The sequence below is a fragment of the Zeugodacus cucurbitae genome, chromosome 3, assembly GCF_028554725.1.
Source record: "Zeugodacus cucurbitae isolate PBARC_wt_2022May chromosome 3, idZeuCucr1.2, whole genome shotgun sequence".
NCBI lineage: Eukaryota > Metazoa > Arthropoda > Insecta > Diptera > Tephritidae > Zeugodacus > Zeugodacus cucurbitae.
This window is the reverse complement of record NC_071668.1, coordinates 20755921-20783612: the sequence shown is the minus strand read 5'-3', so window position 1 is coordinate 20783612 and position 27692 is coordinate 20755921. Positions and strand designations below refer to the sequence as shown.

Here is a 27692-nt window from a genome sequence, read left to right as displayed (position 1 = left end):
CACCCAGTTTGTCGCCATAGTTTTCGATTGCAGCAGCGCAAGGGTACAAAAAGTCGCCAGTCGTTTTAGAAGAGATTAAAATGCAAAATATTTCCATGTAGTGGCTGCTGCTGCATAAATAAGGCCAAAGAATGAGCGAATGAATGAATGCCGAGAAGGAAGCAACATGCGAAAGTTAGAAAAAAAGCAGCGAAATAAAGCAAACAAATAGACAAGTGGCGAGTGGCGAGCGCCGAGAAGTTAAATGCGATGTCCACTAACTTCAACGCTGTATTTGTAATTGTTGTTGTAGACGACCGCAATCGAGCCGGACAATGCAGTGCCAAGCAACTGCTTGCATTCCTAATTGCAGCTCTATTTTTTGTTTTTTTTTTCTTCCTGCCTGCCATTAAATGTTGCGAGAGTAAATTAAATGACAACGCAAAGCCAAGTGGATAAAGTAGAAGAAGCAGCAAAGGAAGACGGCAAAAAACATTCACATAAAGTACATTTTGTTATTGTGCACTGGTGGCTAAAGAAATTTATTTCAATGGCAAGTCGTCGACTTGCGACGATGGATAATTGTCAATTTTTCTTTTCAAGTTCAACTGTTGAGAAATGTTTACATTTTCATCTAGCGCTGATTATGGTTGCGCTTGCATAAAAAAATGCAAATGCGGCATGTGATTAAAGTGTGTCTACTAAGAGAGTGGAAATAAAAAAGCATTAGTTTGCATTCTATGAAAAGTTTAAATATTTATGCATCGTTAGTTGAAGTGTCCGCACTGCGAGGAGTTTCTATTTTTCATTGTAAATATTTTTTAATGATTTGTGTAATTGACCGAATCAAGTTTGCGTTGGGCTTCAAAGTTGGGGCAAAGTAATAATTTTTTTTACTATTTTTTATAAATTTTAATCGTCCGCAAATAAAATAAAATAAAATAAAATAAAATAAAATAAAATAAAGTAAAATAAAATAAAATAAAATAAAATAAAATAAAATTAAATTAAATTAAATTAAATTACAAATAGAAATATTTTCCTATATATTAACCCTCCAGTGCCCATCTAAATGGGTCAATAAGACCGCTTTCTCAAATTACAGACTCAAAATTATTGTTAAACACTCGTTATGGTTCTTCAACTGTCAATATCTCCAAAAGAAATCTCAACTTTCTGGTAATAGTTCCCAGGTGAGAATATCAAAAAGAATCCGTGAGGTGAGAATCTTAATCTGAAACTGGAAATCGTCCTGCAAGTCATTATCTTCCCATCGCAAACGCTTGCCAGATAGTCGAGTAAAGAGCACTCGCTGCTGCTTGCTGAACAAAATTTCAAAACCTCCCAAGCACGCGCTTGAGAGTCGAGTACATAGCGTGTGCACCGGCTTGAAGAACAAAATATTAGAAATATACAAGCTCGCTCTAGGGCGTCCAATTCTTAGCGTTCCCAACTCCCAACGCCTTCATAATTTGAGAGAAAAACAACGGACACAAAAGCCTGGAGTTGGTATAAGTGTGTAAAAACTTAACAACTTTTGAAATGTTTCTTTATACCCGTGCGAAGCCGGAAGCGGCCTGCTAGTATTACACATATTCCATTTTAATTTTCATTGTACAGTTGAACTTCTCTAACCCGAATCACCACCATCAAAAAACTTCGAGTGGGAAAGACTACAAGTTTTGGAAAGTAATTTATATGAAATTTCACTTCTATTGCCAATTCAAGAGTTCGAGTTATGGAGAACTTCGAATTATAGAAGTTCAACTGTATTTTATATTATTAATTTTAAATTTTTGTGACCAGCTGCCTGTGTCCCTTAGACCAATTATTCGTAAAATTTCACTTTTTAAAGGTTAAAGCAATTGTTACCCATTTGACTCATTTCCAGACAGATGGTTGGATCGTAACTTCTCAGATATATTTAAGGAACCTTACTAAAATGGAAATTACTTTTTTCAAATCATCAAAACTATTTTTGTGACTTCCGAATTATCGATCATGAGAAACAATTAAATTTTTTTTCTACATGTGACTTTGTAAAGGGGGTTTCAAAAGGGACGCCACAAAAGTAGACCGATAGACATCATACGACGCTATAATTTTCCCCGCTCTTTTAACATTTCTCTCCAGTAAGATTTGCCATTTCATCATGGCAACTATACGATCCAACAACGAGTCGAAATTATTGAAATTTACTACCGAAATTTGGAGTCAGTCTCCTCAACCTTAAGAGCACTATGTCCAATTTGTGGTCGTCATAATTGCCCTGTCAGATCACAAATTGAGCTTCTAGTGGAAAAATTTGAATCCCCAGTCACAATACTAAATGTTCCCGTAAACAAAAAAGTAATCGTAGTGTCGAAAATATTGCTGCCGGTGGCGCATCAATTGAGGAAGACTCAAATCAGTCTTTCACACGTCGTTCTCAAGCGTCTGGCGTCTCTGTGCCGTTACAAGATCAAATTGACGCAAGAACTGAAGCCGATGGAGTCCCAGAATCATCGTATGTTCGTGAATTGGGTTGAGCAACAACTTGAAAAATAACCGGATTTTCATCGAAAAATCATAGCCTCATTTCTGGCTAAATGGCTTCGTCAATAAGCCAAATATGCGTTATTGATCAGACAGAAATCCACCCGTGCTCCATGAGATACTATTGCATTCCGAAAAAATTACAGTTTGGTGCGGTTTATGGACCGTCGGTGTCATTGGGCCATACTTCTTCCGTGATGATCAAGACCGGCACGTTAGTGAGAATGGGACACGTTACCTCTCAATGATAACCGAATATTATAGCCGAATCGATGAGAGCGCGCCACTCCTCTCTTTCCTTCGCAGTTCGGCGCCAGTTGGAGATTTCAAATGTAACCAGGTCAAGTGTCCTTGTCCCTCTAACGGAGTGTAGGCCTTCCCCTTCCTCGGCTTTTTCCGGCGGATACTGCATCGAACACTTTCAGAACTGGAGTGTTTTCGTCCATTCGGACAACATGACCTAGCCAGCGTAGCCGCTGTCTTTTTATTCGCTGAACTATGTCAATGTCGTCGTATAAATCGTACAGCTCATCGTTCCTTTGTCGGCGGTATTCGCCGTTGCCAATGTTCTGAGGACCATAAATCTTGCGCAAAATTTTCCTCTCGAAAACTCCTAGTGTCGTCTCATCTGATGTTGTCTATGTATTCACTTTGGAAAATTTCAATGCAGAAATGATGTTGTCAAACTAACTTTTATGAGGTTTTATAAAAAATTACACCTCATCGCAAAACTGCACAATAATGATTGTCTACCGCACTACAATTATCCTGCATACCTTACAGAGTAGAGTAGATCCCTTTATATTTAATACACAAAATCATTTGGAAACTCAACACACATTTTTCATTTGTAAATTAATCTTATCTCATCTCTCACCACAGCATTGCAGAGCACATTTTGTTGAACGTGACCTAAATTATTTTGCACAGCCACCAATTAGAATTAATTTTGAAATTTCCTTGCGCATTGACCCTCATTAGGCGGCCAGTAAGTAATACAGACATACATACAGACATATTTGCTTGGGTTAATTGCCTTTGTGCTTGCAGGTGCTAGCCCGTAGAAACTTGGTAACAAAAGCCGAGCGTTAAGCAACAATGCCAATATTTCACTTGCCACAATAATGGTGAACGCTATTAATACTCCTTAGCCCCTAACAATGGACGCGTATTAAAGGCGATAAAGTTCAAATTGTGGCTAGAGCTATGTAATTTCTTAAGATTGAGATAAATGTTTATATGCCTTTTGATGTTTACGAATTACACGTAAATGTAGAAATTAAGCAATTTCAAGGTTTCTTAAAAAGACTAATTGAGACGTTTTTTTTATAAATATTCATCGCTTAAGTGTCTATTTTTTAAATTCTGTATTATGCTTATACTCTTAAATAAATATATTTCCTTTTCTTATAGACTTTAGATTGTTTATGAATCTATTTAAATGTTTCTTGTGTTTTTTTTTAAGTTGTGAAGAAATTTTAAGTTCTTCTAAGTAATTCTTATTGACAGCTTTTCAACCCGTTCTCCAAGTAATGGGCCTTTTTTTATATTTTTATGAGTTTTTACGTCTTCAGTAGACAGAATTTACTTAACGAGCCTATTATGTATGGCGACAAGCGCTAATGTAGTAGCCGCTAAGCAATCATGCACTAAAATTGGCATTATGTATGGCAACTGTGTATTAAGCAAACATAATAATCTAGTATATGACATGTTTTCATAGGCATTGCTTTCTACGAAACAAACCTTCACGTCGTGGTCATTCAATTCATCAAAATTCTTCAATATAAATTAAGATTATAGTTAACTACCAAGTTTTGTCTGTCTATTAAAGTATTTTATCTAACAAAATATAACGTTTTTTATAAGAGAAAAACAATTTAGATAGTCATGTAATTAAAGCAGAATTTAAAGTGAAGATACCCTGAAATGCTACCCAGTTATATCTCCGGAGAAGCAAAAAAAGCACTGGGAGGAAAAACTAGTCAATTGGGAGTTATATTAAGGGGCTATACCAGTGCCACTTTTTTAAAAATTCTATTTTTATCGATAATTTTATAATCGATAGTTTATACTTTCAAAATTATACTGTGTAATCGACAAGACCGTATATTGAATAGTCTTTGAATGGCAGGGGTCTAAAGAGCGATTGCTGGCAGGTATATCCCGCGGTTGTTGAGACTTTAAACGCGTCTTTACCAAAACGACATTCTGAAATCATAACACAACGACAAATTGACCGATCGGCTTCAAGTAAAAGTGAGTAAAAAATTCCCGAATATCGCCTAATTTTTCATGGGTAACATTTGTATAGCCCCTCTTAAAGCCGGCTTATTAACGGTTTAGGATTGGTTTCAGAGGTTGCAAAATAGGGTAATTTTTTAAATTCATGGTACAATCATATTAAAATCCGCATATTGAGGGTATATATTTAAAAACTCATTAAAAAAATTTCAAAATTTTTAATTTTAAACCCTGTTTATTAACTAAAGGCCAGATTCGGCTAGATCTACTGAATATAAACCCACCTATTTGTTCATACGAGGATATTTAATATTATTGATTTATCCAGAGCGGGTGTAGAACGGGTTTAAAAAATATTTAATGTTTAGTATACAAGTTTCACTTGAAGCTTTGATCGAAAATAAATTTCAATGGTTGTTTAAGGGTCTTATCCCAAGTGACGGCCCGTTTTTAGTAATTTTTTAGAATTTTTTTTCTACGACCAATAAATATATAGATTGATTAACATATATATAAATATAAATTTTAAGCTAAAAATATTGTGTAGAATATAAGTTACAAGTGAATATACCAAAAATTGGACTCTTGGTATATATTGGAAAAAATTTCGAGTATTATGGTTTTTTTTTTTTTAGTTTTATTGATACAAAAAAATGAAGATTTTAGAATTTTTGATTCATAATAGACCGTTCAATTACATGTGTTGAGTACACCCAATAAATTTCAAGTCATTCGGTCAGGCCGTTTTTAAGATATGATGGAGGAAAGTTTTGAAAAAATGCAGTTTTGAGAAAAACGCGTTCAAAGTTTCCAGCTGTCAGGTGAGTGCTATATATATATATATATAAGGGTTCTCAAAGCAAGTAACAAGAAACTGAGACCGTTTTGGTTAATCCACTAAGAGTATTTTATGCAGTACATTATCACTTCAAACTTCTTTGAAAAATAAATGATTAAGAACCCATTATATATGTATGTAAGTGAGGTTTAAAAAAAAGAACAACAACTCTTTAATTAACTATTTTCTACAAGCTAAGTAGAGGCTTCATCTTAATTTATAAACTATAAAAGAGCAATATTTACAACTTCAAACATGAATAGCGTAACTTAAACAAATTAAACACTAAATAAACGAAAATTACAACTAAGGAAACGAAGAAAGCGAAGAAAGCGCAAAAGCAAATGAAAACACAAAATTTATACAGAAATATTCAAACAGAAACAAAGCTTTATTGAGATATAAAATACAAGAATATATATATATATATGTATGTTGTTGCATAATCTGCATAAGCACGCCCCCGTAACGTTATAAGAGGGGGGCCGTGTGTGATTTCACTTTACAAAGAACAAAGAAATTCAGCAATCGTAATTATAATAATCATATGTATGCATGTAGATAGATAGATAGATAGATAGATAGATAGATAAGATAATGCATTAACAAAGCAGTTTCAAATATATTGAAAAAAATTGAGTTGGACTTACAAGTAAATATGTGTGTGTATGTGTGTGTTATATTGTAATTACCGTTATGCATGTAATCATGTAAAATGCGCAAAAAAAAAAAAACTTGAATGATTAACGCATTAACGTTTGCGTAAATACATAAGCATTATACAAATGAAGGGCGTAATATGGAAATTATTTAACATTTTATTACAAAGTATTAGCGCGCATGCATGCATGTGACATACATACAAACATATGTGAGTGTGTATTTCTATATGCAAATAAGCAGTAGGAAATTGTGATTTTATTTTTAATTTTTGAAGAAAAAGTGTTTTAGTTTTTACTTTATGGTGTAGTAAAAAAAATTTAGAAATTTTTAATAAAAAAAATATTAAAAAAATTAAAAAAAATAAAACAATATTTTAATTAAAAAAAATATATATAATTAAAAAAAATATTTTATAACAAATTTTTTTTAACGAGTATTCTAACGATGTATTGCAGTTTTGATATGTTTATAAAATTTTATTTTTTTTAATCATCAATACTTATTTATAAAACAAATTCAAAAGAATATAAAAAATATATATTTTTTAACCAAATCAATAATATATTCAAGCACTCAATATTTATTTCTAAAAAAAATTTCAAAAAATGTAAAAAAAATTTAATAAAATTTTTTTAACAGCAGGTTCTCAGAATACGAAAACATGTGATCAAAAAGAATTTAAAAAACAAAATATTTTTTTAACAAAATTATTAGTGCAAACACTGGAAAGTAGACAGAGTGCAATTTTCTTAGTAATTTTATTATACAATATTTTTCATTTAATATTTATTTTTAAAGAAAATTTCAAAAAAATTTCAAATATATTTAATAGCAGATTCTCAGAATATAACAGAGTTAATTTTTCTTTACAGTAGTGTAAATTAAATTTTATTACAAATATTTTTTTTATGTTTTTAAAAAATATTTTGCAATTATTTGTATTTATTTATTAAAAAGTTTTCAAAAAAAAAGTAAAAAAAAATATTTAATTTAAAATTATTTAATTTTTTTCTAAAAATATTCAAAAAGATTTCAAAAAAATTTAAAAAAATATATTTTTAACAGCAGCTCAGAAAGACAAATTAAATTTAATATTTATTTCTACAGAAAATTTCAAAAATTAAAAAAAAATATTTTTAATAGCAGATTCTCAGAATACGAGTAGAGTATATTCAAGCTTATTATAAAATATTTTTTTTTATTTTTTTACAAAATGTTTTGCAATCATTAAAATTTATTTATAAACAAATTTTCAGAAAAAAATTAAAAAAAAAAATTTAATTTAATATTTATTTCTAAACAAAATTAAAAAAAAAAAACATTTTTTATAGCAGATTCTCAGAGTACGAGTAGAGTATTAAATTTTATTATAAAATATTAGTTTTTATTTTTTTTACAAAATATTTTGCAATCAATAAGATTTAGTTATAAGCAAATTAAAATAAAAATAAAAAAACTTTTAATTTAATATTTATTTCTAAAGAAAATTTCAAAAAGTTTTCAAAAAAAAAAAAAATTATAGCAGCTTCTCAGAATACGAGTAGTAGTGTATATTATTTTTTTTATAAAATAGTTTTTATTTTTATTTTTACAAAATATTTTGCAATCATTTATAAACACATTTTCAAAAAAAAAAAATTTTTTATTTTAATTTAATATTTATTGCTAAAAAATTTCAAAAGGTTTTCAAAAAATATATAAAAAAATATTTTTAACAGCAAGTTATCAAAAGAAATATTATCAGAATACGACAGAGTAAAATTTTTTAGTTACTACAGTGTATATTAAATTTAATTATAAAATATTTTTTATAAATTTTTTTGTAATCATTAATATTTATTAAAAAATATCAAAAAAAAAAAAATTACAAAAAAAATATATTTTTTAACAAAATGATCAGTGCAAGCACTGAAAGAAGGCAGAGTGCAGTTTTCTTAGTTACTGCAGTGTATATTATATTTTGTCATAATTAGTATATTTTGTAATCATTAGTAATGTTTATAAAAAAATTAAAAAAAAAAAATTGTATATGTAAAAAAAAGTTTAAAAAGTTGAAAATAATATTTTTTAACGAAATCATTATTGTAGGTACTCAAAGTATTATTATTTTTAGTTGTTGTAGTCTATTATTAAATTTTTTTATAAAATATTTTTTAATCATTAATATTATTTATAAAAAATATTTTAAAAAATTTACAAAACAAATTTTAACTTTTTTTTATATTTTAATTGTTATATAATTACACACTTTAATAAAAAATAAAAAAAATTATAATTTTTTAATGCAAATATTTTTTTTCTTCAAGCTTTGACCATATTCACTTGCATATGTCTGCATGCATGCGCGCATTTTTATAAACTAAAATAATAAAAAAACTAATTGATACTCAAAAGCTTGTCAACCAAACGCTTTAACTAACAATATCTGAGAAACTTTTGTGCTTGAAACATAATCGTGCAATTTTGACACAGCAATATCAAATTCACACAACAATAAGGCCGCCTATACACAGAAAAAAATACAGTACAGTATATACATATTTTTTTTGTTGTTGTTGTTGTAATGCATATTTACAGTAAAATATATACATATTTATTTGTTGTTGTTGTAATGCATTATTACACATTTACAAATACACAAATTGTGCATTTGCTGGCATTTAAAGCGCTTTGTGCACGAAATTCAACACTAAAACGGCATGACTTTGTGACAGTTGGTTACCAAGAGTACAGTACGGCTGGCTGTACATACATATACATGCTTACACATACATGTAAAGAATTGATAATAAATTTTTTTATAAAAAAAGGCATAACTCAATTTTAATAAGTTTTGATTAATTAGTTATTTTATGTTTGAGCGCAAATGTTGTTGTTGTTGTTGTTGTTTTGGTGCTATATATAACACTTAGAATTCAAATATTCGGCTTTACAACATAAGACAATGTAAAATTTATTAACATTCTGTCCGAAGAGTACAAAATATGAAAATTCGTTGTTCGTTTATATATTAAGATATATATGTATATGTATAGGTATTATGTAACAAATGTGTGTGTATATAACTATTATATAAGTTAATAAAAAGCAAAAAATAAGTAGATTACATGTGCAGCATATAATGCAGCCAACAGTTAACAATTCAATTCAACGTCGTAAAATTTGCAATTTGATAATATTTGGTGTACAACAAAAATGCGTGTAGAGCGTGTACTTCAGAAACAAGCTAACAATAGCTACAGTTAACTTAACAACTAAATCCAATATAGATAGATAAACAAAAATCTGTTTTTTTTTTTGTTTTTGGTTTCATAATAACAATTCAACATAAAATCCAGTTATATATATATATGTATGTATATTCATATTTTTGTTTTTTTACTTGCCTACTAAGCAAACTATTAAAACTACAAAGAAAAAAATCTAAAAAAATAAAATAAAATAAAATAAAATAAAATAAAATAAAATAAAGAAAAAAAAACATTGTGTACAGTTAAAGCTAAGCTTTCAGTTAATACACATTAATTCAAAAGAAATAAAAATAAAAATAACAAATTGGCCATAATTCAAGCAGCTACACGTACGCTGTATGTGTGAAGTGTTTCGTGTGTGTGTTTGTGTATTGCATTTGTTCATATTATTTTACCTCCCACACCAACAGCATACACCACCACCACCGCACCAAAACAGTCGGCCGACAACAATTCAGTTAGTTCAAAATGTTATGCACTATCGCGCACTCTCTCTCTCTCTCTCTTCCTATCTCTCTCCATCGCACGCTTTTATACCGCTTCATACTTCAATTCATGACTTCAACGTTATACGTTCCACTCCAACTCCCTCACCAAACCAACAACTCCATACGGCATACTGTGTTCACTTGTGACTGCAGCCAACTTCATGTTGCTGCTACTAAACGCCGTTACGTGCTCCTAATAAGGCTTTGATGCATCTTTGGGCTTCTTCAGTTGCACCTTCAAACGTTTGGTGCCCACTTGAAAGCCGTTCATCGCCTTAATCGCCACTTGCGCTGATTCCGGATTATCGAAGGAGACAAAACCGAAGCATTTCGAGAGATTGGTTTGCTTGTCGATGAAGACTTTGGCCGAGATGACATTGCCAAATGGCAGGAAGGTCGATGCCAAATCGGTATCGGTGAATTCTTGCGGCAGATGGTAGATGAATAAGTTGCAACCTTCCGGACCTGTAAGTGGGAGAAGAGAGAAAAATGCAGATTTGAGTGATTTTGTAATGGAAGTAATATATGAATTTGTTATTTAAATACAATTAAGGTAAAATGTTTAAATGGATATATCTATCTTTCAAACTTGTTCAAATATAAGTTTAAACGATAGATGGACGGCATAGTAAAAGTTGATTGAATTTCTATATTTTCTTAGTGACCTATCTTCGAAACAAAAATAAATAAATTTTTTTACAAAAAAAACGAAAATTCCCCAACACATATCTCTCACATCTCGAAATCGCGCGAACTGATGACTTTGTACGAGGATGGGAAACAAAAATGCGCACTACTGAGCTTTATTAGTAAATCGCTCCATTTCATACGAGCTCAGCAAGTAGGGACTAAGTGCACTTGGTAAGGTTATTCGAACGCTGGCAAAATCGCAAGAGATCAGTTGAGCTTCTCGCGCTCAGCACGACCCGCCATTCCTACACTTAACCAGTCTTTCTCCGATCAGTTAGAGTGGTAATAAATTTTAAAGTTTTCCTTCGTTAAACGCAAATCCCCCAGAGAAACGTTCCGTGAGATTAATGGTGTTTTGTGGGATGGTACTCTATCACTTCGAACTGCGAAGGAATGGTTTCTACAATTCAGAGCGGATGAAAACGACACTATGTATAAGCCAGCCGGCGGAAGACCTGTAACGACGAATACCGATCAAACAATGGAAAACATCGAGTTAGACCGGCTTTCTGGACCGAATCAACGCCTGCGATATGCTGCTGACCGACTTTTGATGCGGATGGTGACTGGCGACGAAATATGGATCACATACGACAAGAGCAAAAAAGCGGAAGGGAGATATTTGACAACTTAATGTATTATTAAATTATATAGAATGTTTATATGTACTTGGTTTCCTTCAAGCATATATGTACATATATGTTTAAGCTTTTGCATTTGTTTTTGTATTTGCGCTTCTATCAAAGGCGTTAATAGCAACATTTTGCGCAATGGTGTCATAACCTAAATGGTCTGCTATACAAAAATTTGAGGTTATTACCATGTGCTGATAGTGTAACGGCGTATATAGCTGCCGTTAACTTAATTTTTAGTGCTTTTCTCAGCTTAAGGCACAAAAGGACGGACTTCCGGTTGTCTTACACTTTCGGGTGCAGAGGTTAAGTTTCAAAATAGGCCAATTATATATACATATGTATATACAAAAGTTAGTTGAGAGCATAGTGTTGGGTATATTAGAGAATATATAAGTGAATACAATATAACCGGATTAAATTGGATTTTACGACGCAGTTATTATCTAATAAAGAAACAGACTTTTTATTTTGTAGACACACATTTCGATTTATAACTTAATTATTATAATTTTTGAGAATTTTGGTATTGTTTAAGGGGTTAGGGTTAGGTGGGTTTCAAAACTTCGAAATTTGACAAAAATTTTATTGTCTTATTAAATAGCGCAATATATTTGAAATATTATCCAAAAATATCAAATCAATCCGTGTAATATTCTAAGAGATATACCCTTTGTAAGTTCCGCCCATCAGGATACGTTAGTAAGAATGTGAAACTTTAAACGCATTTATCTCAAAGCTCAAAGTATTGCATAGTAAATATTTATATGTGCAAAATCAGTTTAGCTGTTCTGTTAATAAATCAGTCTCTCAAACACAACTCCATGGCACCTAAACCAACGCTAATTAAGGGAACAATAAAGCACATATAAGGTTTGCAAATAAATACCAATCCACTCAGGTGAATGCTAATATTTACGTAGAACGTTTGTACAACGAGTTAATAAAATTTGCTGGAAATATTAATGGCTTATATGGGGCTTGTATTACAATGTACAGCATTGAGTTCGAACCTAAATCCTATTGAGGATCTACGAGAGATCTTCTCTGCTACTGTTTTCCAAAATGAAACGGAACGGAAAGCAGTTTGAGACAGTATGACACTTTAAATTAGCCATAAAGCAAGAATTGGCCAAACTATTCTACTTGGCATTAGTTTGTACTTTGATTAAGCGGCTTAATTTAGTTTTAACATGTGAGAACTGACTATTAAAATAAACATTTCTTTCAGTTAAACTCAAGTGTATAGAATTTACTGGTAAAAAGAGTAAAATGCACATATAAATATTTACTATAAGCCTACACTTAAATTATGTTTTTGAATTTAAACGATTTTTTTAATTGGGAAAATTTTTTTTTATATTTTTTTTTAATAATATAATACTCAGAAAAATGTTGCAATTTATTAAAGTTTAAGTTTTTTTTTTTGCAAAAAGTTCATGCACATATAATTATTTGTATGAGGTATATATTTAAAAAAAAAAAATTTAAAAATACGCTTATTATTAGGCTCTAAAACCCACCTAACCTCTTAAATGAATTATCGAGACTGAATATAGAACACCTACAATTTAGACGTACATATTATAAGAAAGCCTTTTAAGCATGGATATACTAAAGCAGCGCAGGCAGCATCACCCTAATGTTATCAATTTGAGCCAGTGCATCATACACGTTCAGCACTAATTGGCATTTCTATAAACCAACTGATGCTGAGGAGTTTTATATTTTTGATAGTGTGCTCTTAGGCACCGCTTGGCATGCACACATGTAAAATGGCAGTCATCACCATAGTTTTAGAAACGCTTACGACTAAAAGCAAGAATGCTTTTATGTAGATTTTCTGCATATGTACTGTAGAATATGTGTGTGCGAGTGTGCGTGTGTGCTATTTAGCACTTGTTTCGCCGCACACACAAGTTGCCAGCGAAACAAGTCCCAATGTGCTTAAATTCTCATTAAAGCGCAGAGGCAATATAAAATGTGCATATACATACACACATACTTAAGCCCAGCCGCTTTACATGTGAGTGTGTATACAAATTTCCTACACATGTACATATGTATATTTTGGTAATTTAGGTTAATTTTCTCCGGCTCTCTCATACATATGTTGTTGTTATTTACATACTTGATTATGCGTCGCTTCCACGTTTCTGGTGATTTAACTTTATGCGTGATTTTGGCGGTTTTTACGAGCATTTAACAAAACAGTCAACAGCAAAATTTAATTGGTGTTAAAGTTCATTGGCTCGTTACGGCTCATGCGGCGCAGAGCAAACACACACATATACATGTGAGCATAAATATAACTCTGTTACGTTGCCATTATATCTTATCTGTCAAAGTAGTGTTTACACTTGACGGAACAAATTGTGCTGGTTCTGGGATGACCTGAGAGTTTTGGGCAAAATTTTACAAAAATTTAGAAATAAACAGCAGAGTGCAGAGCTTCAAAAGCACACTTAAGAGACAGCATTTCTGTAAAGATTTCCGTTTAGCCGGTTAAGTTTGAAAGCCGCGGAAAGTTTGAAAAAGTGAGAACCGAGAAATCTTTTTCTTGATATCGCAAAGGCGTGACATTCAAGAGAAAAGTGATGCGAAGATGCCACGTTACTAAGAGCGAAGAGTTCGGTAAAACAAGGATATTTTCACAATTCTTTTTTTATATACACTCTTCACATAACGGTTGTTTGTAAGTCATAAAACTAAACGAGTTAGATATAGGGTTATATATATCAAAATTATCAGGGTGACGAGACGAGTTCATATCCGAATGTCTGTCTGTCCGTACGTCCGTCCGTCTGTGTAAGCTTGAGTAAAAATTAAGGTATATTGATAAAACTGGGCACACTTGTTTCTGGGCACCAATTTTTTTGGAGGAGTGGGCGTGGCCCCGCCCCTACTAAATTTTTGAACATATCTCGTAAACTACTTAAGCTATATCAACCAAACTTTCTAGAATCGTTTCTATTAGGTACTACCTTATACAGTCCAAAAATGGGGGATATCGGATTATAACCACGCCCACCTTCCATACAAAGGTTACGCGGAAAACTACTAAAAATGCTTTAATTCAATAAGCGAAAACACCAGAAACCTTAAATTTCGTTATAAAAAAAGTACAGAAGACCTTCATCCAAATTGGTATACAAAATTTTAAGTGGGTGTGGCTCGGCCCACTTACGGGTCAAAAACCACATCTCCGAAACTACTCGACCAATATCAATGAAACTTGGTTTGTAACATTTTCCTAGATTCCCAATGATATGTTGTGAAAATAGTCCAAATCGGTTCACAACCACGCCTACTTCCCATATACCAGAACTTTGAAGACAATCTGAACCGTTTACTTTACAATATATAAAGTAAGCACTAGTGAAGATATCGGAACAGAACTTTGCATAAATACTGTATTTATAGTGTGGCAGCCCCTTTCTAGAAATCGGACCATATGTTTTCAAGGCCCCATATATCGTGCATGCGAACCTCGGTGCTTCTAACCTAATATTATGGTTTCCAACGTTCAATGGACTTTATACAATTTATATGACGAATATGTGGGTGAAATTGTGTGTTATATAATATTAATAAAATTAAATAAATAAATTGCGAGAGTATAAAATGTTCGGTTACAACCGAATTTAGCCCTTCCTTACTTATTTAATATATACAATCATACATTTCATTTAAACAATCAAATATACATGTTCAAACAGTATTTTGTGAAATTTTTATTAAAAGAATTCCGAAAACTCAGCCGTTGGCACCTTATCTCTATGACGTGTTCAAAAAAGAAAGGTCTTGCCGTTGATATCACAACTCGTCATTTGTTCTTCTTAAAACAATACATCAAAAACACTACGATAGTACATGGTAAGTTTAGTTAATGAACGAAGGAAAAAAGAAATAATTGAAATTTAAATTTTTGACAGAATTTAAACCAAAAAATTCACTTTTTTGTAAAAATTTTCCGAAAATAGTTTGGAAATTGGGCAAGATTCATAACACCATAAAACGAATATGAGGAACTCATAGTCCACGAGTTAATGGCTGACTTCATCGCTGAATCTCTGAGATATTGTATTTTAATTGCGAGCGTGAGTTTTACTGAGAATAAAAAATAATTTTAAACGTGTAAATACTACTTCTATCTCACATATATATGTATATAGCATATAGGAATAATTTTAAGATTTTTTTGATTACAACGGGTGATCCAAGTAGAGGTACTTTTTTCAATAGCCTCTTTTAGCAGCTCACGCGTGAGTCTTGTCAAGCTGTCATGTTATTTTAGTTCAGTATTGTTTGGTATTTCATCATGGAAAGACTTATGCCTGTACCACTTATACTAATTGTTCAACTTTATTACGAAAATTCACGCTTTGTAAAGAGCGTCTTTCGCACACTTCTCTGAACTTATGCTCAACATAAGATGCAGATTGAGACCCACTTTTCATTATTGGATAATATTCGATCGAATGAACCACGTTCAGCAAGCAGTGAAGAAAGTATAGCAAAGAGTGTAGACCGAAGACGGTGGAGAATCGTTTAGGAGCCTGACGTATGGGATGCCTGGCGCATTTTACGTTCAGATCTTAAATTGAAAGCGTTCGATCTTCTTCGGTCTATGGGTTCTTGAAATGATCCAAGAAGATTCGAATTTTCGCGCCAAATTCTGTTCAGTGATTTGATGCCTGATGACAACTGGTTTCAAAAAGACGGTGCCAATTCCCACACATCGCATCAATCAATCGATTTATTGAGAGAACACTTTGGTGAGCAGATAATTTCACGATTTGGACCGGTCGATTGACCACCAAGATCGTGTGATATCACTCGGTTAGACTTTTTCTGTGGGGATTTGTAAGGTCTAAAGTATATGCAGACAATCCCGCTTCGATATAGGCTTTGGAGCAAAAAATCACGCATGTCATTCGCCAGTTACGAGTCGAAATACACGAACGAGTAATCGAAAAATGGTATCAACAGATCGACCAACTGAGACGTAGCCGCGGTCAACATTTGAATGAGAGAATCTTTAAAATGTAAATACCAAAGAATATGCTTTCGAATGACAATAAACATTTCATATTAAAATTGAGATTTCTGTGTTTTTTTTTCTTTGAAAGAGGTGGGAACCTTGAATTGATCTTTTATATGTCAGCCTCGATATGATTCGACTCATAAAAGCCATGAGAACTCAATAAGCTTGCTAAATATATCAATTTCAATTAAAATTTTTATAAATCGCAATTAATAAGGCCACCACCAATACAACAAATATCTATTTATGTACATAAACATGACTACAGGCATTATCTTGAGACTGCTTTGAAGTCAGCCAAATACATATATGAACATTAGGATGCTTGTAAGCAACTATTAACGCAAGTATAGGTATTATATTTAAGTGATGCTATGTATATATGTATATATACAAATATGTATGTTGTTGTCCAATAATGCACATACACACATGAGTCACATAATCCACTATATCGAAGACATGCCATGCCAGGCATTAGTATTATTAATAACATCGACAGTTGCCAGCCAAAGCAACGTCACAGCATTAATGCCTTCAAAGAGATTTGTTTGTAACGGCACTTTCTAATTAGAATAACAATACTACAATAACAAGTCACGCTAAACACACAAACAATACGCTTATCATTAGCCAAACATATTGCGTCACTATATATAAAAGCCTCTATGTATATGTTTGCATGTATATCTATATACATATATGTGTATATTTTAAGCTTAAGCACAATACGTGCTTTTAAAGCGTCGCGCTCGGGTTTCATGTATTAATTAATAGAATTTTTTAGATTTTTGTTTATTAATATAGCCTTATCAGTTTGCGACACACTGAAATGTGAAATTCGCTCAACTAGTGCGTTGGGAAGTAGAGGGACATGGGGATCCACTTAATTTCATTGAGATAATGCATTTATTGGCTGGTTGGTTGATGGTATAAAGGCGATTGGAACCGCACCGGTGAAGATGTGCACCATTTAGGTGTAATTTTGAACCAGAGTTCTCTCATATTAGAAAGACAATTGAGCTTTGTCTTTAGATTACAATTATATTTTGATACCTTTAATAATGCTTGACAGCTTGACTGATATGAAGAGTGTAAAAGCGTACTATAAGACGTGGGTGGGGTCGTTAAAAGATTTCATCTACCGGGGATCAATAACTATTTCTAGGTTAGTTTTAGCTACTACAAAGAACCGTTACGCGAAAAATCTTGTATATACTGGGTGGAGAGTATAAAAAATGTACAGCAAAACACAAAATCTTACTGAAAAAATCCTTATGGTTCGTCGTGAATTCATACAAGAGCTGAAACTGCTGGAATAGTACACATACAAGACAAGCTACTATGTTCAAGACCTTGAGCTGTGAAGGAAACATGTCGTCAATCCACTATATCATACATATATATGTATACAAATAAACGGAATCTGGCAATGTTCAACAATTTTTCTATACTACACGACACGCTTGCTGAAGTCCAGACGCTGAACACAACATTTTCGACGATTTTCAAGCATAAGTCGGCCGATATTTCAACAATTTCTGGTATCGAACCCGAGTATCGACTCGTACGAACTTCATCAATCATCGCTAGCTTGTTGGCATAGCCCATAGATTTGCTGTAGCCCCATAGGAAGTAGTCTAACGGCTTCAAATCGCACGACCGAATCCAATGACAGGGACTTTTCGTGAGTTACCACATTCACCAAACTTCTTCTACTTCTTCTTGACTGGCGTAAACACCGCTTACACGGTTATAGCCGAGTCCACAACAGCGCGCCACGCATCTCTCCTTCTGGCAGTTTGGCGCCAATTCGTTATACCAAGCGAAGCAAGGTCCCTCTCCACATGGTCCTTCCATCGGAGTGGAGGTCTCCCTCTTCCTCGGCTTCCACCAGCGGGTACTGCATCGAAAACTTTCAAAGCTGGAGCACTTTCGTCCATTCGAACAACATGACGTAGTCGCTGTTTTTTTATTCGCTGGACTATGTCAATGTCGTCGTATAACTCGTACAGCTCATCGTTCCATCGTCTGCGGTATTCGCCATTACCAATGTTTAAGGGACCAATCTTCCGCAAAACCTTTCTCTCGAAAACTCCTAGTGCCGTCTCATCGGATGTTGACATCGTCCACGCTTCTGCACCGTAAAGCAGGACAGGAATGATGAGAGACTTGTAGAGTTTGGTTTTTGTTTGTCGAGGGAAGACTTTACCTTTCAATTGCCTACTTAGTCCATAGTAGCACCTGTTGGCACAAGTGATTCTGCGTTGGATTTCCAGGCTGACATTGTTATTGCTGTTAATGCTAGTTCCCAGGTAGACGAAATTATCTACAACTTCAAAGTTATGACTGTCAACAGTGATGTGGGAGCCAAGACGCGAATGCGCTGACTGTTTGTTTGACGACAGGAGATATTTCGTCTTGTCTTCGTTCACCACCAGACCCACACGCTTCGCTTTCTTATCCAGGCGGGAAAAAGCAGAATTAACGGCGCGGGTGTTTTTTCGAATAATATGGATATCAGTGGCGTACGCCAGTAGCTGTACACTCTTATAGAAGATTGTACCTTATCTATTTAGCTATCATCGTATTATTTTCTCCAGCATCGGGTTAAAGAAATCACACGATAGTGAGTCACCTTGTCTGAAACCTCGTTTGGTATCGCACGGCTCGGAGAGCTCCTTAACGATCCTGACGGAGCTTTTGGTGTTGCTCAACGTCATCTTACACAGCCGTATTAGTTTAGCTTGCTATCCAAACTTGGTTATCAATAAATCGATTGTGACATTCTCTGTCTGGTAGATTGATCAATTGTGGAGCTGACAGAACGTTTATTAAATTGGACGTAGCGCTCTTGAGGTTGAGGTCACTGTCACCGAATTTCGGTAGTAAATTTTAATAATTTCGACTCGTTGTTGGATCGTATATCTTTCCATGATGAGATGGCAAACCTTACTGAAGAGAAATGCCAAAAGAGCGGGAGAAAATATGGCGTCGTTCGCCGTTCCTTTCGGTCTACTTTTGTAGCATCCCTATTGAAATACTCATTATTAGAGAATATTTAGAAGCTAGCGGGATGTCAGGGAATCGAAAAAAGGTATAACGGAGTGTAGTTTCCGATGAGGCAATACTATTTTCGGCTTTCAAAAAGAAAGCTTTTACTTGATTTATACTCAGTTTGGTTGGTCATTTTTATAATGAACAAACATACTTCGGAACCACCTGCCAGTTCATCGTGCCCCCTCCATTAAATTTTCGTTGTCATAGCCACTGGCTAGCAGTGAGAAGCACGTTTTCGTAAGTTCGTATGCATATGTGTTGTCTTTGCGTAGCACGACGACAACACTTTGATGAGTCGACGAGTCGCCTATTGGAGGCAACTATAGCTGGATGGGATGACATGCACGTACACAAATTCGTTTATAGTTGAAGAAGCTTTTCGGTGCTTTGAGCAACGCTATATGACTGTTACGATACGCTTGTTGGCGGCACTGTGGTCGCAAAGGCGTCTATGCGTACCTTACATGGCACAGCAGAGGCATTATAAAGTGAGTAGCCCCTTTAGCTTTTAGCCAACGCAGTGCTTTGCACGCGCAAGGTGAGCCTTGTTGTTGGCGTGTTGCATTAATGCATTTACTCATACAAAACACTTTGGCGTTGCAAATTTCACAAGGCGCTTTGCATGTGTGGCACGCCTATATGCATGTAGTTATACGAGTGTCACACGCATAAACACGTTGGCACTTAGGTATGCAGTCGGTGTATGAATTTCGTTTTAATTAATTTAAACACAACAGAAATTGCATTAGTGCATCAAGCTGCGAGCACGCATGTGGCACGAGGCGTGCATGCGACAAAAGCAAGCAGTCGCAAGGGTTGACCGGGGTCAGTGGCGTTGTGTTGATTGTATGACAGCAGTCGCACGACTAGGATGGGTGGTACATCCGTAATGGATTTATTTAAGGTCATTAGGGGTCTCATCGTCAAAGGTGTGTGCGTGTGCGCGCGGCGTGTGGCTGAACCTTCATAAGTCATCATTAAATGCACTTAAAATGCAAAATGAAATGGTTGTCGCATTAATATGTTGAAATGCTATTATTTATTGCGTTTAATTGACGGAGCGCAGTGATTATTTGTCAGCTGTCTGCTGGGTGTATATCGCGGTAAATCAATGCTAATTAATAATAATCATGTTTTGCATTTGTTCGTGGCAGGTTTTTGAATATGATTTTTAGTTGTGAAAAATTTTGATGTTATTTATTCTACAATAACAAATTAAGTTTTATTTTTTTTTATGATTTTCTTTTGAGTTTGCACCATAAGTTGACTTATTTTACTAGCTCAGAGTACCAAAAATGATAATTTCTGATTTATTTTTGTCTTTCTTTTCTCTTTCCGAAATATTCTTCTACATACTTCTCTCTTGAAACATTTTAGAATCTTTTTAGCAGCGCTTAAAACTTTTTAAGAAGTAGAAAACTTTCAAAAAAATAGTACTCCGGAAATTCAATATATGTTCAGTAAGCAAAAAAGCTCATCGAGCTGTCAAAAGTATTTATATAATATAAAACAATACTCAGTTTTGTTTGTAATACTAAAGAAATTTCGAATTTTCATAATAACGTTTACGCTTGAGGTTACTAGAGCTTAAATTGAGCTTTTTTGGGATTGAGCTTTGATTCAATTAAAGCTTTTGAGCTTTGAGCTTTCTGGATATTTTATTGAGCTTTTTACGATTCAGCTTTTTTTAAGTTAGAGCTTTTGAGCTTTGAGCTTTCTTTGTTTAAAGCATGTAATATTACTCTATAACTGATTTTGGGCCCATTCCCAGTTCTCAAATTTGCCTAAAATACCTAAATTCACGACATAAAGTGTACATCAGTTATGTAGCTTGAGTGCTAAAATACCGTTTTTTCACTCTCTGATTAAAAAGCTGCTATCAAATTATAAGAATATCTAAGTTGAAAAAAAAACAATTTTTAATAAAGAGAAAGGAGAAGGACTTGAATTCAGACTATTTTTTTTTTTTAGATTTGGAAAGGCATTGTTTTTTTATTTTTTGAATCCTCATAAGAGAGACAAACTACAAATATAAAAGTTTTCTTTGGTACTTTCACCACAGTTAATTTTATGATTATATAATTTTCAGCCCAATAAGTCATAGAGGGCAATAACAATGGCAGAGAACAATAGAGAGAGAGAGAAAGCTATAGCTTGCCATCCTTAGAATGAGTGACAGTAAGAGAGAGAGGGAAGACAAAGGTATAGGGAAGAGAAGAGGTAAAGAAAGAGAGAGATAGAGAAATAAATTGACAGTGTTATAGAGCAGAAGTGAGAAAGACAAACAGCAAATATAATCTGATATGAACCTCGACAAAACTTAATATAAGTACAAATGAGAAGGAAAAGGATGAATATATAAAAAGAGCTAGCGCACGAGGTAAAGTTAATTATAAAGAGAAAGCAAGAGAGAGAGGGAGAGATTGAAATAGGAATTTCGAACCAGAAGTCATACGATTCTTTGAAAATACAAATTTAATGCAAATATCTACTTGAAGTGTTCAAAAAAATATGGGATACCCAAATTGGCTTGTCGAAGGTACTCAAAGTAGGTAAGAAGCCATTGTTTCTTTCACTGTAGAGTATCACATAGAACATGTAATATGCATTTCTAAGAACTGCAGAGGAAATATTGATGAAATAGGGCAAAAGCGAAAGCATGCAGTCCACCAAATAGAATATATTATATAGCTAGTTAATAACGATATAGTTTTTTTATATACTTGTATACTTCATTGGGTCTACTATAAATTATATATATTTGCTCCACTTTAGTCACACAGATAGGAGCTGCAACTCCTACCGAATAACTAATAATAATAATAATAAAAAAAGAAACGACATGACGTATACGTAACGGGAAAAATAATTATAAATAATACTATGAAAATTAAGTTGATATTCGCCCATGTTTGTATGTGTATTTCTGTACCGTTAGTTAGTTAGTTTGTTATGGTAGAAGTTTTGATTAATGAGCGTACGTTGGCGTTGCAGTTAGCTCTGCCCGTTGGGCGTCTCAAATGTGTCATGTCTGCATAAGCGAAACACGAACATGAACACGGACACGGACATGAAATTGTTTAATTACATGGCAGTAGTGGCAACAGCATTAACTGGCACATTCAGCAAAACGCTAAAACCGCATCAAACAATAGCCGATGACGCCAACAACGCCAACAGCAACAATAACGCTACAGCAGCTGCTGCTGCTAACAAATGCACACGAGCAAATAAGCGCTCGAGCACAGCGACACAGTATATACAGTTAGCAGCAATATGAACAGTTATGACATTTGGTAAATTAATCAAAATGCCATGCTAGCGATTGCACAGGGCCAGCAGCATTAACTGCATGTGCAACAGTTGTGTGTGTGTGTGGCGCCACCTGCATACATACACATGCAACGTTGGCATTCATAAATGCACAAAATCTGTGTAAAATCCCCCCCAAAAAATACATATTTAAAATGTGCTTGCCTGCACACCATTTCACACCTTGGGCGCTGCTGCAGCGAGGGTGCGCAGGGGTGCATGCACCGCAGTACGGCGCGCTAATGAACTTACCTTCGATTTGTTTGCCAGCCGCTGCTGCTGCGGCGCTGCTCAATGCCACGCTGGCCAGTGGCGAAGTCGATAAAGTGGTGCTGCTGAATTGTGGCAAGCCAGCGGCCGTTGACATGTACGCAGATGCTAATGGATTCGGATCGGACCCTGTGGAGTAGAAGAAAATTTCGTTAGTTTTTATTTACTTTCTGCTATTTTTGTGATAATTTCATTTTAGCATTTTCCGTATGCAATTTAATGAAGTTACAAGCAATATTGCCACATATAGTTTGGATAAGGTTCAACTGAGACACATTTATTGCAGGGTCTCAAATACCTGAGGTGGGTTTTTAAGCGTTAATGCACATTTAAAAATAAAATTCACAAAAATTGCTTTGGTTTTCAAGTCGACCCCAGAAGAAATTCCCATATTCATAAATACTTTTTAGAAGAAAAACGATACGAATACTGGAAACGAACCATATTACGCGATATGCTCTGAAAGCTAAACCAGATAGCATCATCTCTCAAATTAGGGGACCTTATTGAAAGGTTCTAAATATTCTTGAAGAACTATAGAGATTCTGACACCTAATAACCGCAAGCCAAAAAAGCTTTTATCAGAGTTCTGATTTAATTTATTAGACCCTCTAACAGAAAGCAGCCAAGTCTTAAATATGTAAAAATTATAAGATTTTCCTCTAACCCTACTACTACAGTCCATTTTAGACGAGAGAGTTTTAGAAAATGAGAATTTTTCGTTTAATACTTCTTCACAGGGTTAATGTATATGTTTTGTTTAGAGGCAGTACTCTGATCTTTAAGAACCAACTACTTCGACTCATAGGTAATTCGGGAAGCTTTAAGTAATGATTATAATTATCACTAATTTGTTATAAATTTACGCGTGGATTTCCGTTTTTCAGCTGATGAGGTTCCAGTCCTCTGAAGCTCTGTTTAAAACCTTATCAACCAAATAATTTGAAACGTGCATAGCTTAAGACGGTTTGAGTAATAAGTGATCCTTCGAGATTCCCTATTTTTTTAAGGAAAAAAATATGGAAAATTCATTAAATTTTGATGGGGAATGATTATAACCATTCGAAAGAACATTCTTTGACATTTATTTTTTAAAGATTATCTCTTTCAAATGTTAGCCGCAGCTACGTCGCAGTTGGTCCATTCGTTGAGCCCAATTTTTGATGACTAATTTGAGCATTGCGACTGGTAACTGTCGAATGACACGCGTGATCTTTGAGTCCATGACCTGAATCGAAGTGGGATTGTCTGCATAGACTTTAGATTTTATATATCCCCATAGCAAAAAGTCTAACGGTGCGATATCACATGATTTTGTAGGCCAATCGACCGGCCCCAAACGTGAAATTACGTGACTCAGCGAAGTGTTCTCTCAATAAAGCCATTAATTGATGCGATGTGTGGGAAGTGGCGCCGTCTTGTTCAAACCAAATGTCGCCGAGATCACGAGCTTCAATTTCAGGCATCAAATAGTCGGTTATCATGGCGCATTAACGGTCGCCATTGACGGTTACGTTCTCACCGGCATCATTTTTGAAGATTTTATATGTGGACCGATGATTTCAGCGACCCACAAACTACATCAAACTGTTCTATTTCTATTTCTTCTGGATGAAATAGCAGCTCTTGAATCTCCTCAGATTGGTCTTCGTCCCAAATGCGGCGATTTTGGTTGTTCACACACCCATTAAGACGGAATTGGGCCTCATCGCTGAAGAGAATATTGCTCGAAAACGTCGGATCTTCTTGGAACATTTCAAGAGCCCTTAGAGCGAAGTGATGTCGCTTGGGTAGGTCGAGCGGTTTCAATTCTTGCACAAGGTATATTTTGTACGCTTTCAATTTAAGATCAAGTCGTTCCATATGTCCGAGTACGAGTTGTGGCGCCGAATCGACTAAACACGGTCTTCGTGTACACTCTCGCCTAAGGCTGCGTCTGGACGTGGTCTATTCGGTCGAATGTTATACAATAATGAATGCTGGGTCTGAAGATAGGTGATGGTGTTGCGAATAGTACGCTCAGTAGGTCGATTATGTTGACCATAATCTTTACAGAACGTGACTTTTCGTAATAAAGTTGAACAACTTGGAAACGCGGTTCAGGCATAGGTGTTTCAATGATGAAATGCCAAACTATGCTGAACAATAACAACATGACAGTTTGACAGGACTCAAGCCTGATCTATCACTGAGACTTCGGACGCGACTGACTATAGACAAGCACAGAACGCCATTCACAGAGGAGCTATTAACATCTTCATTGACTCCCTACCCGTGAATGGCGTACTTGGAGAAACAACATCCACCGTTGCAGACACAGAGCTCGAGTTGCCTCGCGAAACAAGAGTGACCCTTGCGCAACTTCGTTCTGGATATTGTAGGACTGCTACACTACTGCTACCTATCCACACTAGACCCTGACATACTCAACATATGTCCTGCGTGCAAAGAGTCCCCGCATGACAGTAACCACCTCTTTGCATGCCCCCTTAACCCTACTCATCTAACATCCCTTTCCCTTTGGTCCGACCATATAGAAACAGCTCGATTCTTGGAGCTCCCGTTAGATGACTTCCATGACAATTCGCCTGAGCTTGTTGTTTCAGACAGGGCTGGGTAACCGCTACAACAACAACAACAACTGAGTACTATATTTTAAGTTTAGTAGAAGGTTCCAAGTTTCCATATGTAGAGGTTAGTGGTAATTCAGTACAGACATCCTACTTCCCTGGTATCCGATATACTTCTCGAAAACCACAACCTTTAATTAAACTAAAACTTAAGAAATTCCACCAAAAAGCAACTCTGCATGTACGAATACTTGTTATAAGAAAAACGAATATTCATATGAGCGAAAGAATTACGGTATATGCAAGTCCAGAACGTGCGCTCACATATTAAACTTTTCAAATTTAACTTTGACTGATTTGAATAAACCGCTTTACAAGCCTCCACACTGCTGAAAGCGAAGAACCATTTCAGCTAGAATGGTTCCCCATAGAACGGACAAATGAGGCATACATACGAAATTTGCACAATTCCGCCGAGTTATGTGTTGTAACTACAGCCGTTATGTCTACAGCTGGAACACCTGTCTGCTTATGAGTCCGAACAACACACTGACTCAATACCGAGCCGGCGTGCAACAGGAAAAGTTCGAATTACCAGCGCAGGTATAAAGCAGACTAAAATGCTCGGTAAATATCCCGAGGGCAGCAAAAGTATACTTTTGTACTAGTTGATGTGTTGCTTAACAGAAAATTACGCCGAAAAATTTAAGTACAACAAGAAAAAGAACACAATTTTCACAAACAAAAACACAGACGCAGCCTTGTAGCAACGAGTCAAGGCAAATGAAAAGTTGCGAAAAGCACAGCAAGTTGCAGAAATTAAGAAAGTGAAAAGCTACAAATATTTTACTTTTTAACTTGTTAACATTAAAGGGTGCCACACAATACACACACAAACACACACACACGCACGCAGATATAGAATTCACGACAAGCGGCAAGTAGAGATTTATCTAAGAGACTGTATAGCTTGTGTGGGGAATCAGTTAAGCAGCGGAGAAGTAGCTGCATTTGTGCTTTACACCATCATAAAAAAGTTTTTTCTGCTTTTAATGTTGCTTTACTTAGCAACAAAAACATTTGCACACAGCCAGCAATTGGTTTTGTTTGCTCACAAGTACTACATGCCAAGCAAATCACAAACATGCGTAATGCTCGTAAATATGCTACATATGTATAGGACATATATATATATACATATACACATACATATAGGACATATATATATGTATATATATATATATGTATTTACATATAGTAATGCATATACGAAAGTACAGGGCTTAAGAGATTAAATTTAAAACTTTTACAAGCGTATTTTCAATCTAATGTTTGCAGGCTATGAACGCACGCATGCGAGAATAGCTGAATTTATGCTTACAACTCTATGTGTGTGTGCCCGTTATTTCTTAGTGCGAAATTTTTAATGCTCACACATATACAGGGTGGTGAAAAATTACCATGAGGCACTGAATTCTTCATATTCGATATTCGGGGCTTTGAAAAGTTATAACCCGATTTCGACAATTTTTTCACAATTGAAACCACATATCATATACAATATTTGTGTAAAGTTTATTTTGCTATCTTCATTGGTTTCTTATGTATATATTATAAAGTGAAGGAATCAGATGGAGTTCAAAATTGAGTTACATGGGAAATTGTCGTGGTTGTGAACCGATTTCGTCCATTTTTCACACATGTCATCAGGGTGTCAAGAAAATATTATATATCGAGTTTCATTCGAATCGGTCGAATAGCTCCTGAGATATGGTGTTTGATCCATAAGTGGGCGATGCCACGCCGATTTTCCATTTTGTAAAAAATCGGACGGCAGCTTCCTTCTGCAATTTCTTCTGTAAAATTTAGTGTTTTCAACCTAACCTTTGTATGGAAGGTGGGCGTGGTTATTATCCGATTTCAACTATTTTCATGATGTGTGGTGTGGTACGTAAGAGAACAGACTGGAGAAAGTTTGGTTTATATTGCTTTATTGGTTTTCGAGATATATACAAATAACCGATTTGGGGGCGGGGCCACGCCCACTTCTAATGCGTTCCTCTGTTCCAAATTTTACTTTTATAACTTCATTTATGGCTTAGTTATGACATTT

General features: G+C 34.6%; 1 protein-coding gene across 6 annotated transcripts in view; it reads right to left on the bottom strand.

Moving 5' to 3' along the window:
- LOC105216537 (CUGBP Elav-like family member 2) overlaps positions 1-27692 on the bottom strand; it is a 309490-nt gene that overhangs the window by 5222 nt on the left and 276576 nt on the right. For 5 of the 6 annotated variants that reach the window (XR_008470570.1, XR_008470569.1, XR_008470571.1 and 2 more), the window contains 2 exons: positions 22992-23138; positions 9906-10463 (listed from right to left, as the gene is read on the bottom strand). Coding sequence is in view for 1 of the 6 variants with exons in the window: in XM_054227861.1 (XP_054083836.1) it covers positions 10192-10463; positions 22992-23138 (419 nt within the window). In the remaining 5 variants the exon portion in view is untranslated. Of the gene's footprint in view, positions 1-8851; positions 10464-22991; positions 23139-27692 lie in introns of those variants that run through there. The other variant, XM_054227861.1, reaches the window with a different exon arrangement.